General features: G+C 55.7%; 1 protein-coding gene across 1 annotated transcript; it reads left to right on the top strand.

Moving 5' to 3' along the window:
* The first annotated feature begins 10,119 nt into the window (after positions 1-10,119).
* Cfap73 (cilia and flagella associated protein 73) lies at positions 10,120-15,249 on the top strand. The gene is made up of 7 exons (XM_034637047.2): positions 10,120-10,175; positions 11,494-11,599; positions 12,242-12,346; positions 12,618-12,818; positions 13,313-13,534; positions 13,778-13,936; positions 15,166-15,249. The coding sequence occupies exons 1-7, from the start codon at positions 10,120-10,122 to the stop codon at positions 15,247-15,249; spliced, it is 933 nt and encodes a 310-aa protein (XP_034492938.2).
* The last annotated feature ends 212 nt before the right edge of the window (positions 15,250-15,461 follow it).

Raw genomic sequence — 15,461 nt, 5'->3', positions numbered from 1 at the left:
GGGCGCCCAGGTTCCGAGGCTGGACCAGGGGCGCCTACATGTCACCAGCTGCAAGCTGGCAGCCCTGCCCCGGGTCCCGGCGCCACTTGTCCGAGACCCGCGTAGCTGGACGGGAGGTTTCCGAAGGAGGAGCAATGGTTGCCCGGGGAGGGGGCGTCCGCCCGGACTCCACAGGTAGTCGCCGCGCTCCGGACAGGCGGGGCGCGCGGGCGGGGACCCTCGGCTCTTGCCGGGCGCCTGGGGATCGGCGAGGACCGACTGGGCGGGCAAGGGGCGGCCGGAGGCCCAGGTCCTTCCCCCCAATCCCGCCTCCCGCGGGGTCCCCCGCCCGCCCTCGGCCCGGCTCGCGCGCCCCCTGCCGGCACCCCGGTGGCGCGCGGGAGCTCACCGGCTGCGGCGACCCGGGTGCGCCCGGGCGGGCTCGGCAGGTGGGGCGGGGCCGCGGCCGTGATGGGCGTGGCCATGGCTCCGGTGAAGTTGGCCTCGGGCTCCGGAGACACAGTCGTCACCTGCTGGTCCCCGATCCAGTGCGGTCCCTTCTCTCCCGCCCTCCAGGCACCGCCTCCCGGTGCAACCTCCCGGGCTCGCCCAGGAGCGGCATCCGCGGTCGGCGGGAGGCGTCGCTAGAGAGAGTGGCACCTTCCCTGGGGGTCCGTCCAGAGTCCAGCCAGGGACCCCGAACGTCCCCCTCCGTCTCCTCTTAGTTTGCAATGAGCCCTGAGTGTGACACGGCTCTCAGACGTCACGGGCTGGCACTGCGGGGGAGGACGCCACGGCCGGAGGGGGAGGGGAGCTCGGAAATCACCGCTGCCACCACGGTGATAAGAGCCAGTAGGTCGCTGGAACGCTGACCGCGTGCCAGGCAGTGTCCCGTATTATCTCGGCTCAGCCCTCCTAAGAACTCGGTGCTCTACGCACTGCTTAGTGTTGCCCCCATTTTGTGAATAAAGAAACTGAGGTTCAGAGAAGTTAAATGGCTTGGCAGACATCAAAACAGTCAGTGACTGGTTTGCCTTCCTGGGTTCGAATCCTGGCTCTGCCAGTTGGCGGCTGCATGGCCTTGGGAAAGCCAGTTACCCCTCTGTGCCTTGGCTTGGTTTTCCCTCATCTTTTCAGTGGGGACTACATGGTATCTCACTCCCCAGGCTTTGAATTAAATGAGATAATGTGCCCAAGGTCTGAGAACAGTGATAGACACCTTGTAAGTTTTCAGTGAGTGTTTGATATTATCATTGTCCCTCAAGGTCCAACTAAATGCCACGTCTCCTGGGAAGGCTTCCAGGAGGCTCTTCCAACACAAGCAGAGATTTTCTTCCCTTTCTGTCTGCTACCATGGCTCCAGGTTTGTACATGTGACAAGTTTTTAATGAGATAATGTGAGCAGAAGGGCCTGTCTTGGGGTAGACACTTAGATTTATTTTTTCCTGACAGCTCATTGTGTGCTTGCTCAAGACCTCTTAGGCTGGCACGGAGCCTGGTCCACTCAGGGCTGGGCACCAACGGGAGGGCCCTGCAGCACGGAGCACAGTCAACACCCAAACCGGCAGGACAGGGAGTGCCCTGCCCGGTCACAGGAGCCACCTAAAGGTCTGCTTCCTGAGCTCCCCCCACACACCCCAGCCAGGCTGGGAAGGATTCGGAGCCCTGGACTTCTCTCCCCAGCTGGTTATGCCTCGTGAGTCCTCCTGCCCCAGAGACTGGGCCTCAGTGGCCGCGCCCGGGAAATGGACCAAGCAGAAGCAGCCCAGGGGCTTGCGGCATTAACAGACCCTCAGGAGGATTCGAGGCTGGATTCAGGGTAGGACCCAGAACCCTGGTAGCCCCAGAGGAGTGGTCAAACTCCTCCCCCACATGGTCTTCAGCAATCACCCCAGATTGCCCCCAAAGTAAGTGTCCAATCCAGGAGGAACCCAGTACGTGCTATGTGGCCACAGCTTCTAGACAGGGTCCTGCGCCACCCCTCCCCCTCCTGGGTGGGAGCGTCGGGCTGACCCCTTTCCTCCTGGGACCAGGGAAAGGCCATCCTGCACCCCGGGAGTCCTGGGGGAGCCCGAGGGGCCCATCTTCCTGAGCTGAGCAGGGAGTCCATTCCCCATCACCCCACCAGGCCCCCAGGGAGAATCACCAGAGCTACAGGCAGCCAGGCCCCCCCAGGGAGCCAGCTCCACATCTGGTGTCTGACCCCTCAGTGCACCTGGGGCAGTGGCCACGCTCCCTGAATGTTCCGCATGGCCTGGCCACTTCCTGTTGTTCCGAGAGGCTGTGACGGGTGACTGGCAGAGGCTTGGAGTTCTCCTAGGACAGCACCTGTCAAGGGGCCAAAGGGAAAGAGTGGTCCCCAGAGGTGGTATGACCTGCTGGGGCCACCAGCTGGGAAAGATGGATGGGAGGCCTGTTGTTCTCATGGGTTATTATGAGAGTTAGTCAGGAGAGAAGGTTAGGTGCCTGGTGTCCTTCCTGGCACATAGTAGGTGCTCAAGAAACAGTCAAGCTCCTCCCCACCAAACTCCTTAAAGGCAAACCTACAGCGTCTTCTTGCCTGCTCTCTATGTAGTCGGCACCTGTGGGCTGCAGACAGCAGATCTTAAGGGGGTGCAGTGCTGGCCTCCAAGTCCAAGAGCGGAGGGTTTAGGTCATGCTGACCTGGATATCTGTAGGTAAGTGTGCTCCCTCTTAGTGTCTCGGTTTCCTCATCTGTAAATTGGGACTCATATAAGTACCACCTCAGAATGTATGTGAGCCTGGAGTAGAGTGTCAGATGCTCAGCACCACTAGTATACAGCAAATGCTCACCAGTGTCAAGGCCATGGGGGGACATCCTGATTCCACACCTGTGCCTGATCCCGAGCCCCACCTGGTGGCTTGGTTTTGAGGCCACCTGGGTGCCGATGACTTGGCTGGGGTGCAGCCCCAGACCTGGCCCCAAATTCCTGGGATGAGTGACGCCAGTTTTCAGGGATCAGTGCTGTTCCAGACTGCAGAGTTGGAGGAATCTGGAGATTTTTTCCCTGCTGAAAAATCTGATAGAGAGATCCCAGGATCAGGTGCTGGCCGCCCGGGGGGGCCTCACTGCCCAGGCCTGGCCATGTCCTCCCACGTCTAACAGGTGAGCCAGGGCCCACCAGAGCTCACGGATGGAGCAGGGAGGGCTCCTCGTGCTGAGGGGGGTCAGCCTGGGCGCGGGCAGTGCTGAGCAGGCCTGTTCCCACCTGCTGGTAAGATCTCAGGTGCACGTGACTTTCCAGCCCCACGGTCAGTAAAACCACCTTGGGAACTTAAAATTGGCCACGATAGGAAAATTTACACCATGGAAATTGGCAAACTTTTTTTGAGAGTCGGTTTACCCACACACCACTGGACATGGGACTCCCCAGCCTCACGGGCCTCTGGAAAACTCCTGAATTCAACCCCCTTAGTCTTTCACACACACACACACCCGAGTCCCACCACCTCCTCTCATCTTCCTTTTTTGATATAAGTACATAAGTCCTCCCAGTACAACTGAAAAGAGGTGAAAGGACATAAAACACAGATATCTATCTGCTGGGCGCAGTGGCACACACCTGTAATCCCAGCTGCTCAGGAGGCTGAGGCAGGAGGATGCCAAATTCAAGTCCAGCCTAGTCAACTGAGAAAGATCCTGTCCTCCCAGAATTTAAAAACGTGCTGGGAGTGCATCTCAGTGATAGATACTTGCTGACCATGCTTGAGGTCCTGGGTTCAGTTCCCAGAACCACAAAATCAATCAATCAATCAATCAAGCACAGATATCAGTGTAGCATCAATGCAGTGGAATATTACATGACTATTAAAAAGGATATTCTCAAAGAATATTTAATGGCAAGAAAATATTTTTTAAGATGGTGAGGGGAAAAACATCGCATTCAACTTAAATAAGCATGATCTTAATGCCATAAAATAGTCTATGTGTGTGTGTGTGTGTGTGTGTGTGTCATTGTCACTGACTCTTCAACAGATTCGTATTGAGCGTCTGCTGTGTCCTGGACCATGAGGATAGAGCGAGGGGACAGTTCCACTCTGCTTTCCTGGGGCTCTCAGAAGAGTGCAGGAAATGGACAAAAGTAATAGATATTAAGCTGGGTGCAGTGGCGCATGCCTGTCATCCTAGGGGCTCGGGAGGCTGAGGCAGGAGGATCGCTTGAGCCCAGGAGTTCAGGGCGAGCCCCGCAGCAGAGAGAAACTCCAGCTTCATGCTTGCTCCAGTTTCTGAAGAGCCGCCATCCTTCCTGGGCAGCCCGTGCGCGGCCCACAGGAAGCCCCGGGAGGGGGCGGGCAGACAGCGCCACCCCTGCCCGCGTGCCCGGCTGGCCCAGCTCCCAGCCCGGTCCTTGTTCTCTGGTTCCGTGGTATCTACATCCTCATCTTATCTCCTAAATGTCAGGGACAACGTCTGATTCATGTCGCACCTCCCACGCCTCTTGGCACAGAGGACTCGCCACACTCGCTGGGTGAAGCAGAACTCGGCTCCCCGGGGGGTTGGGGCCAGCCTCTTTCCGTCTGTCTGCGGGTCTGTCTGTCCCTCTCGCGGTCTATTACTTTTCTGTCCTCTCTGCTCTCGGTGTTGATGAGGGTGGCTTCCTCGTACCCTGCATGTCGCCACTCTCAATCCTCTAGACCTCAGCCTCCCCTCCTGGGAAGTGAGGCTCCTTTTGAGGCCGAGGCTGGGGCAAACGCCAAGCCTGCCTGTGGTGGCCGGGCGGGACTCCAGGCCCGAGGAGACGTGGGAGGAGCGGGCAGGGATTCCAGAACCCGCCTGTGCCAGCTGCCAGGAGGGAGGGCTGCTGCTTCCCCTCCTCCCTGAAAACAAGGTGTCTGTCTCCCGGTGCACCGGCTCCCTCCCGGAAGGCCCCTCTGCCCAGCCTCGGAATGGAGAAGAGGAAGGGGAAGCCACCCAGCCTGAACTGGGGGTGGGGCAGTGGATATTTCCAGAGCTGGGGGTTTGTGGCCAAGGGCCAGGCCAGCTGGAAACGGTGTCCTACTGTCACTCAGCAGCCCAGCCAAACCCATCCCCCAGGAGGTGGGGACAGGGACGGCAGGAGGCTGAGCTGGCAGGAGCCTGGAACCAGCCCCACAGCATGGCAGAGGACTTAGAAGCAGTTCCTGTTTAACAGAGAGGCCGCTGAGGCCTGGGGGTGGTGTGGTTCGTCCCCTAGAGCTGAGGGCCCCTCTCCAGCCTGGGGACTCCCTCCTCCATGCTAAGCCATGAGCCACTCCAGGGCAGCACACTAACATCAGCTCCCACGCTTCTTAGCCGTGAGTCCTCAGGGGAGTCCTTAACTACACTGGGCCCTGGTGCTTCCTCCGTGGTCACTTGTAGCACAGATCTGGCCCCTTCTTGGCCCTCTCCATCCCTGACCTACCCCTTTGTGCCGCACACCAACCTACAGACCTTTGTTCTCTTGTAGGAGCACAGCTACACCCTCCTGCCCCAGGGCCTTTGCAAATGCTGTCCCTTCCATCTGGACCACTCCTCCTGCCCTCCTGACCCTTCAGGTCTGAGCTTCCCTGCCCCTCTCTTCACAGTGTAATGACACATTGCTGGGTTGTTTGATTCCTCTGACCTCCCCACTGGTCTGTAAGCCCCACAAGGACAGGTATTATCTTGTTTGCTGCTGTAAACTCTGCATCCACCTATACTGCCTGGCGTAGATAGTAGGTGCTCAATAAAAAATTGCAAAAGTTGTCTAAGAGCATAGAAATTAGACAGGCTACACACCAGCCTTCAATGACAGCGTCCCCTGAGGCGGGAAGGAAAGAAAAGGGGCTGGGGAGGGAAAGACCCAAGAAGGGCCCCCACATGTCTCATGTCTGCAGTCTTGTGGTTGAGGGGGGAGGGAGTTCCACACCCAAGTGGCCTCAATACCAACTGCACCAAACACACCCTAGGTACCAGGAGAGGGCAGAACACGGGACCTCGTCGAAATTAAAAATGTTGCTTTGCAAAAAGACCATGTGAGAGGGAAATGCAAAGGAAAACCACAGCGAGACATCGCCTCGCCCCAGTTTGAACACACGTTGGCAAAGATTCCAAGAAAGGGGAAGCTCCTAGCCAGTGGTGGGGATGTAAATTAGCCTAACCGAAAACAGCCAGGAGGGTCCTCAAGACGCTGAAAATAGAATCCCAGCCCTCCAGCATCTGCCCCTGAGTGGGTCTTGGCTGGAGAGGAGTCAGTGCACTGAAGATCCGCGTATGGCAGCCAGAGCCGAGAGGGAACCAACCTCGGCAGCAATCGAAGGGTCAAAGATACAGTGGAACATTATTTCGCCATAAAAAGAGAAATCCTGTTATTGCCAACGGGGACAAGCCCGGAGGACACTGTGTTGGGTGAAATAAGCCAGGCTCAGAGAGGCAGATGACCCCTTGTCCTCACCCACAGAGGGAGGCTGACAGTGTGGACCTCACAGAAGCAGAGAAAGGGATGGTGGCCACCAGAGGTTGGGAGGGGACCTGGGGTGGGGATGAGTCAGAGCGAGGCCGACAAGTCTGCAAAGTTAGAGCTCGGTGGGAGGAACGTGCTTTGTATATCTCAAAATAGCCAGAAGACAGGGCTTTGCACGTTCTCACTGCGTAGAAAGGGCTGGAGATCTTGCTCAATGGTAAAGCACCCCTGGGTTCAACTTCAGTACAAATAATAAATAAATAATAAAAATAGAAACAAAGAAACAAAAAAAAATTTTTTTAAAGGGTTGGGGTATAACTCAGTGGTGGACTATGCCTTGGTTCAATCCCCAGTCACAAAATAAATAAATAAATAAATAAAAATGAAGAATTTTCAAATGTTCGCTACTGTCATGTATAACTAAAAAGAACAAGAACAACAAAAGAAGTTTAAAATGTGGTATATTACAGAGAAGAATGGAAAGACAATACAGAGGGGGAGAAAATGTTCCACCAAGAACTACTCAGAATAACTTGATAGGCGTCTAGAACATATAAAGAATTCTCACAGAGAGAATCTCAAAACTCAGCACAGAAAAATAACCCAACTGGAACAGGGTGAGATGTGGGCAGGCTGGGCTGAGCTCCGGGTGGCGCTGGCCTGGAGAGGGTGAGCCTGGTCCTATCCCCAGCACTGAAAAAAAGAAAAAATCAAAAACCAAAAAAACCCCATATATACTGTATGATTCTATTTATATAACACTTTTTTTTTTCCTTTTGGACTGAGATTTGAACCCAGGGGAGCTTCACTACTCAACTTCATCTCAGATCGTTTTATCTTTTTTATTATTTATTTTTTTAGTACGGGGGATTGAACTCAGGGGCACTCGACCCCTGAGCCACATCCCAGCCCTATTTTGTATTTTATTTAGAGACAGGGTCTCACTGAGTTGCTTAGGGCCTCTCTTTTGCTGAGGCTGGCTTTGAACTTGTGATCCTCCTGCCTCAGCCTCCCGAGCGGCGGGGATGACAGGTGTGCACCATCAACCAGACTATATCATTCTTGAGGGGACAAAACTATACAAATGCGTGGTTGCCAGGGGTGCAGGAGGGACATAAAAACTGTTAAACACAAACGACTGAAGGCCATGGCATGGAACTCAGCTCCTGCACAGACCAAACTAAAAATCAAAATGGAGTCATGAAATTAAGCGGTTTATCTGACCTTCCCAGAAATTAGGATTAGAGAGATAACAAGTTAAATTTCCCAAACAGGCCAGTGTCCACGGACACTGTAATGAAGTTTTGCTGCTTTAATCCCTACACAAAAGAAGTCACCTGAAATAACCTAACGTTGGCTCAGGGGGTCTTCTGAGCCTGTCTCCCTGCCTTGGAAGGAAAGGAGTTTTGAATGGCCAGGGTGCTTTGTATTTCTCTTTGCCCTTTCTTCAAGCCCCTCCATTTCTGTAACGCCCTCCTCTGCTTCAATCATCAATATATTTATTCTATTTTTTGTGGAATAATGTGTTGCCAAACCCTAGAAATGAACATAAGGCCAATTAAGCTCCTCCCATATAGGGCCTGGGCCTAGCTCAGGGGAGGAGCCAGTGTCTACAAGAGCTAAGCCCTGGCTGGGTCTATCCCTCCTTCCTTCCTTCCCTCCTTCCTTCCTTCCTTCCTTCTTTCCTTTCTTGGTCTGGCAATGTTGCCAAGGCTGGCCTCAAACCACACCCACCCTGAGGGGAGCCTCCTGTGCCAGCCTCCCAAGAAGCTGGGACTATAGATACATACCACCCAAGCCAAGGCCCTGGCTCAATCCCCAGCACTGCAAAAGAGAAAACAGGAAAAAAAAAATGGTAGACCCACTCTGATAAACCATTTGCAGTTTCTTTGGTTGTTGTTGTTGTTATTATTATTATTATTATTTGTAACAGGAATTGAACCCAGGGGCATCTAGCCACTGAGCCACATCCGCAGTCCTTTCTATTTTTTATTATGAGATAGGGTCTCGTTAAGTTGCTGAGGGCCTCACTAAGTTGCTGAGGCTGGCAACCTTCCTGCCTCAGCCTCCTGAGCTGCTGGGATTACATGCAGTTTTTGATACCGTTAAAAATACACTCAACAGACAAGTCAACAATAATTCTACTCTTACGTACTCACACAAGGGAAATGACAATTTATGTTCACACAAAACCTGTACATCAATGCAGGGTGTATTTGCTTTTGCCTAGAACCATAAACAACACAGCTGTCCTCCATCTGAGGAAAGAATCAAGAAACTGTAGAATAAATACTACTCAGCAATGAAAAATCATGGACTTACGATTTGTGTCTCTGCTTGACAAATACCAAATGAATATTGCTAATTGAAGGAAGACAGACACAAGGGACTACCCCGTGTGTAAGCCCACCTATGATATTTCGAGAAAGAAGAAACTGTCAAGGACAGGGAACAAGCCTTGTGGTTGCCAAAAGCTGGGTAGGTTACAAACAGGCACAGGATTTCTAGGGACGATGGACATGTTTCCTATCTTGATTGGGATGGTGGTTACACAATTTTATGCATTTGCCTCAACCCGAAGAACCATATGTAGAAAAAGTGAATTTTATTACATGTACATCATACCTCCAATTTTTATTTAAGAAAAAAAAAAATGAGCCAGGTACAGTGGTGCACATCTGTAATCCCAGAGACTTGGGAGGCTGGGGCAGGAGGATCGCAAACTTGAGGCCTATCTCAGTACCTTTGTGAGACCCTCAGCAACTTAGCAAGACTGTGAAATGGGTTGGGATATGGCTAAGTGGTAAAGTGCCCCTGGTTCAATCCCAGTACAAAAAAATGAGAGAAAAAATGAGATCATGTATCTTATTATAGCTTGACATCAGATCATGCAGAAAGAAAATATGTGCAAATCAATGCAAAATGCTCAAAAATAAAATAATAATAATAATTATTGTTATTAGGTCTGTTTTGCTATACTAGGGTTTGAACCCAGGATGTTGAGTTACATCCCAGCCATTTTTATTTATTTTTTAAACCCTAACATTCTTTTGGATGGTTGAATGGACACACAGGCACATTAGTGAGGCCCAGGCCCACCCAGCCGGGAAGAGGTTTGGCCAGTGTGGCAAATTGTTTTTATTTCAGTACTGGGGATTGAACCCAGGGGCACTCTACCACTGAGCCGGCGTCCCCAGCCCGTTTTATATTTTATTCATTTATTGATTCATTTTCAGTACTGGGAATTGATTGCGGGGAACTTTACTACAGATCCCAAGCTCTTTTTAATTATTATCTACAGACAGGGTCTCATTAAATTGCTCAGGGCCTCACTAAATTACTTAGGCTAGCTTTGAACTCGCGATCCTCCTGCCTCAGCCTCCCAAGACACTGGGATGACAGGCGTGCGCCCCCACGCCGGCCTCCCTTGGCAACAACTTGGTGGAGGACCCCCCTCCCCACTGCACCCGAGGTGGAGGAGCTGGGTGGGGGGAGCGCCTCCCGCCTCCGCCCCTCCCTTCCTCCCTCTCCCAGGGCGGGTTCCCCTGGCCGCAGCCTGGCAATGGAATGTTGTGTCGTTGGTTGCCCAGGCAACCAGGGCCCGTTCGGCCACTGCCTCCTGGGAGTCCTGAGCGCGCGGCCGCGTTCCCAGGGCCTCGTAGGCTCCTGCTAGACTCCAGCAGGTTCAAAGGCAGCGAGGCGAGCGAGCGCGGGGACGATGGCAGTGCCCTGGGAGGACTATTTCCGGCTGGTCTTGCAGGAGAAGCTGTCCCAGTGAGTGTGACGCAGACAGGGAGGAAGGCAGCGGTGGGCGGGTGGCCCACGCCTGCTCCCCCAGCCCCTGGGTCCCCGTTCCTCTGGACAGTTCACAGTGAGAAAGAAGAAGCTGAGGTTCTCAGAGGAACCGCGACTTCCGCGAGGGCTCAGGCATTAAATCCTTTGCCCCAAGGTGGGGAGGAAGGGAGGTGACCCCTGAGCTGCTCCCCCACCGGGAAACTGCGTTTTGGGGAGGAGTGCCTGCATTGAGTTGGCCAGTGCCACCGAGTGTCCCAACCTCAGTCCTAGCATCTGCAAAATGGGTCGGTGGGGGGGTCCCAGATCACAGTGGGCAACCCTTGCCAAATGAAACCTTAGTCTAGCCCCTCTGGGAGAGCAGGTCACCTGGACCCTGCTACTTTTGGCCAGTTTCCTGACTGGGTCTAACAGGGTCACCCTGGAGCTCCGCCCAGGAGGGAGCTGGTCCCCCACCCCACCTGCTGGCCCCACAGCCTTCCCTCAAACACCATTCCTCACCCACTGAGGTCACCCCCTAGGCCCTCCATCTGCCCTGCTCTCAGCTAGTGCCCTCCTGCCCTCCCCAGCCCTCCCTGACCCACTGCATTCTCTGCAGAATCTCCGGAGCTGGTCACTGGGCTCCTGCAGCTCTGCACCAAGTTTCTTCTTTTTCTTTTTTCTTTTCACAACAGCCACAGGAGATTCTTCTCTGCTCAAAGCCCCTCCTGGCTCCCATCCCACTCAGGGTCCAGCCAAAGTCCTCCCTCACCGTGACCCGCTGCAACCTGCCCTGGGCACCTCTCAATCCCCGCCTCCCACCTCCTGGCTCTTCTCTCTGGCCTCACCGCCTCCCACCATCCCTTCCCTGAGGGTCTTGGCATGGCTGTCTTGGACTCTGTCCCCTGGAGACTTCCACAGGGCCTGCTCCCTCCTCTGGGACCCCCCCCCCCGTTTCACTGTCCCCTCCGCAGAGGGATTTCCTGACTCCCTGTCGAAGTTCCCCTAGTCTGCTTACATCGTCATCTTGGGGTCTGCCATGCCCTACCAGTACTATAATTGATTAGCTTGATCTTCTGTGCCCCAGGAGAATTCCAGCTCCTGGGGGGGGGGGGCAGGGACTTTCTTTTTTGTCTTCTTTGCAGTGGCCCCAGCACCAAGAGCAGTCCTGACACACAGTGGGCGCTCAGGTCAACCCGCCCAATGAGTGAAGAATTCAGTAGCCAGTGGTGGCTGGCGGGGACATCTGGGCTCGAGGGTGGAATTGAGGAGCCCTGATTTTTGCCTCCTTGACCTCCACCTCCTTCTCGAGCCCCTCTAGGAAGACACTGGAGGAGAGTGTGGACCACTTCCCACCCGTACTGTGCCTCCTGGAGAAGAGGAAAGAGCTGGCAGCTGCAGACCGGGGTCTGCAGGCCCAGAGGGAGGTGAGCTTCCTCTGGGAGACTGTTCGGACCAGGCACGTCCCCATCCTGAGCCTTGCCTTCCTCTTCTGTCAAGAGGAGAATCAAGTGAGAGCGGTTGTGGGTGCACTGAGCACCTACTGCGTGCTGGGCATTGGGCTGGGATCTGGAGTGCTATCACAGTCCCTGCCCTCAGGAGGCTTACAGTCTAGAGAGGAAAAGAGACAAGTGACCAGATGGGGATCGTTGGGAGGGGGAGCACTGGGCCAAGGCCGTCGGAGCCCAGAGGAAGTCAAGGAGGACTTCCTGGAGGAAGGTCTTGGGACTCGCAGAGGGGCAAGCGGGCTTATTCAGCAAGGGGAGATGGGTTCGGGAGGTGGGGAAAGAAACAGGCAAAAGGGACCATCCTATGCAAAGACAGGGAGGCAAGGAAAAAGCACAGATGACCAAGTGGCTGGATGACAGTTTCAGGAGGAGAGGCTGAGACCAGGCAGGGTAGGGACACAGGCTTTCAGGATACAGGAGGGTGTTTGGGCTTCTTCCTGGAGCGGGGGAGCGGTGGCCAGATCCGAGCAGGGACAGTGGATCCGAGGGGTTAAGTGTGAACTGAAAGCATCGGATGACTTGAATCCCCAAACTCAGAGCCACTCCGCTCCTCACCCCCAGGAGTTCCACACCGCGATGACAGCCCTGGAACAGCGCTGGGCAGAGCTGGCACAGAAAGAGCAGCAGCTCAAGGGGTCCTTTGTCCGCTTTGACAAGTTCCTGCAGGTAGGTGGCGACGGCTGGGGGAAGTCACAGGGACCCACACCGTACAACCCAACAGGGGCCAGGGGTCCACACAAGTAAAAGGATGGGTTTAGTAATGCAAAAGGGACAGCCTGAGAGGAGGGGGAGGGGCGAGGGACCCAAATCTGAGATTGGGCCGAACTTGGCCCGCGGGCGGGTGGCTCAGCGTGCGTATCTGGGCGAGGAGGAGACGGCGGCGAGCTCCAGCTCCGCAAGTTCCCGAGTCGCATGGGTCGCGGGTCCCGCTCCCCAGGACGCCGAGATCCGGCGCGGCCGTGCGCTGCAACGGGCGGCGGAGGAGCGACACCGCGCCGACCGCCAGGGGGCGGAGGTGCTGCGGCTGCGGGCTCAGCTCCAGGAGCTGCGGCGGGAGCGCGCGCGGCTGCAACGCCGGCTGCAGAGGCTGGAGCCGTGCGCGCGCCTGCTGGAGCGAACGCTGGAAAAGCTGCCCGAGGTGAGCTGGGGAGCGCAGCCCGGGGCCCAGCTCCACCGTGCAGCGACAGAGTCCCCTGGCATGGACGGAGCACTAATGGAGCGCTGACTGTATGCAGGAACCATCACTTACTGAGTACTCACTGTATACCGGCAGCACGCTTTGTTCCTGAATCATCCCCACAGTCAGTAAAGTGGGTTCTGTTAGTGTCAACCCCATTTTACAGAAAGTCAACTCAGCCGATGTCACACAATTAGGCAAATGTGTGTGGCAGGTGGGGGAGAATCCGGATAATCAACAGGTATCACTAATTGAATGAACCCAGGAACGAATGTTAACCAGGCAGTGAGGCTTGATGGTGGCGGTCGGAAGGTGGAGTGGGGCTCACGTCTGACACCCTGGGGCCAGCGAGGTGCGACACCCCCCTTTCACAGTTGAGCAAATCGAGGCGCCGCTGGAGCGTTGGCGGCCCAGGCGCGGAGGGTAGGGCCAAGGGAATCCCTCTCCGGTCCCAGTTCCAGGAGGTCCCAGAGCTGGTGGCTCGTTTCGACACCCTGGCAGACACGCAGGTGGCCCTGAGGCTCACGGAGCGAGAGCGGCTGGCGGAGCTCGAGGCGACGCGGGCGCAGCTCCAGCGGCTGCGGGACAGCGAGCAGGACGAGCTCCTCGCGCAGGCGCAGCGGCGAGCAGAGCTGCGAGAGCGACTGGAGTCCGCGCGGGAGCGCGCGCTGCAGTGGGTGCGGCCTGCCGGGAGGCGCCAGGCGCCACCGTGCACTCCGGAGGGGCGGGCTGCGCTAACTGGGGGGTGTCAGACGTGAGAGTGCGCTACGGGGCCCCAGGGGCTGGCCCGCGGGGCACGTGACATGCCGAGCTCCCTTCCGAGGGTGCACCTGTCTGGTGCAGGTGGATGGGGGAAGCCCCAGCCCTTGGAGGACCCGTTCCCGCCTTAACCAGGAGCCCGGCGGGTGTATGGTCTCCAGGAATCTAAGTGGATTCAGATCCAGAACACGGCAGCCGAGAAGACCCTGCTCCTGGGCCGCGAGAGGATGTCAGCGCTCAACCTGTTCCAGACAGTGTGCCAGCACCTGAGGCAGCCACCAGCCCTGGACATTGAAGACACTGAGGGGCAGCTGGAGCAGGTGAGGCTTCCCCCGTGATGTCATGTCCTTCTTCAGAAACACTCGTCACCTCAAAACCTTCCCACCACAACACCTTCTCTGGCTAAGCTTGGCGCTAGCCCCAGATGTAGGCTCCATCAGCACCCAAGCACCCTGCCTTTCATCTCGGCTCTGACGGTGACCTTGACCTGCTGTGCAGAAGACAGACCCATACCCCTGGGTCTCAGGGCATCTTGTGCCGAGTGTCAGGTGCCTGCTGGACACCCCAGGTTTGTGCCCAGTCTCAGTGACAGCTCTGAGAAAGTGTACACTCTGACAGTCTGCTCCTGGCATGAGGGGTCTCGGCCTCTTTAGGGAGCCTGAGCACAGATCAGGCACCATACATCCTTTCCGCCCAGTGGCGCCACTAAACGTCCCTGTGGACGGAGCACACCTGGCTTCTCAAGGTTGAAAAGGCCGTAGGACACACAACATGGCCTACAAGGCCTCTTCTTTTTGCAGTACTGGGCACTGAACACAGGGCCTTGCACAGACTAGATGAGTGCTCTGCCACCAAGCTACATTGCTAGGCCTTTTCAAAATTCGAGATAGGGCCTCAATAAGTTGTCCAGATCTCAAACTTCCCATCCTCCTGCCTCAGCCTCCAGAGTTGCTGGGTTACAGGTGTGCACCACCACACCTGGCAACTTCATTATGCTTTTTCCATCTTTGCTGGAGGGTTCCCTTCTCAGATGCTCAATTAGGTGAGAAACCTGAGGGCAGCCCAGGGATGGTGGGTGGTGAGCTGGCCACCAACACCTATGACAGTGGATCTATGGATTCTTAGTATTATGTTCATATTAATTACAATAAAGAAGGGTCACCCACCTATGGAGATGAACAGATCACAAACCAATGAGTATGCCCCACCCAACGAACCCCACATCTGGGACACGGACACACATGGAAACATAAACTGAGTGATAAATAACACCTCTATGGTAACTTTGTTGCTCGGTTTCAGTCCTATACATAGGACACTGGGACATAACGGGTTTTAAAAAAGGGTGACATGAGGAGTGAACACCAACAGCTGGGAACGTGGACTGTCTGGCGAGGAGTTGCCCTGAACAGCCCTGGGAACCAGGTGGCTTTGCTGCTGCCCCATACGGGGGCCTCCCTGCCTCGCAGCCTCCCAGATGATGTGGGAGGGGGGAGGCTGGCCATCCACTAAAGGCTGGGATGTGCCGTGGCTGCACTCGGTCCCCCAGGTGAAGCTCTTCATCCTGGACCTCTCTGCCATGCTGGCCAGACATCGCCTGCCTGAGCCTGTGGCCGCCACCTCCCAGCCCTGACCCAGGTGAGCAGGAGCTGAGGGACCCAGCCCTGGGAGGAGGCCCCACACTCCCTAGGAGTACAGGCTCCGGGCCACCTGACCTGTTTTCCCAGGAGGAAGATGGAGCTGTGCCTGCCCAGGCCGCAGTGTCTAGATGCGTGTCTGGTATGATCAAGGTGGACCAGCAAGGGGCTTCGGGCAACGTGCGGGGTACCCCCTACCCAGAGGCCT

This window comes from Marmota flaviventris, chromosome 1 (assembly GCF_047511675.1).
Source record: "Marmota flaviventris isolate mMarFla1 chromosome 1, mMarFla1.hap1, whole genome shotgun sequence".
Lineage (NCBI taxonomy): Eukaryota > Metazoa > Chordata > Mammalia > Rodentia > Sciuridae > Marmota > Marmota flaviventris.
Note: the sequence above shows the minus strand (reverse complement) of the source record. Positions and strands in the feature narration are given on the sequence as shown.

What these genes read in the sequence shown, in the direction of transcription:
- Cfap73 (XM_034637047.2), top strand. Translation starts at nt 10,120, where the DNA reads ATGGCAGTGCCCTGGGAGGACTATTTCCGGCTGGTCTTGCAGGAGAAG. An exon ending in GGGAGCGCGCGCTGCAGTGG is followed by an intron (nt 13,535 to 13,777) that starts GTGCGGCCTGCC and finishes TATGGTCTCCAG; the next exon opens with GAATCTAAGTGGATTCAGAT. An exon ending in CTGAGGGGCAGCTGGAGCAG is followed by an intron (nt 13,937 to 15,165) that starts GTGAGGCTTCCC and finishes TCGGTCCCCCAG; the next exon opens with GTGAAGCTCTTCATCCTGGA.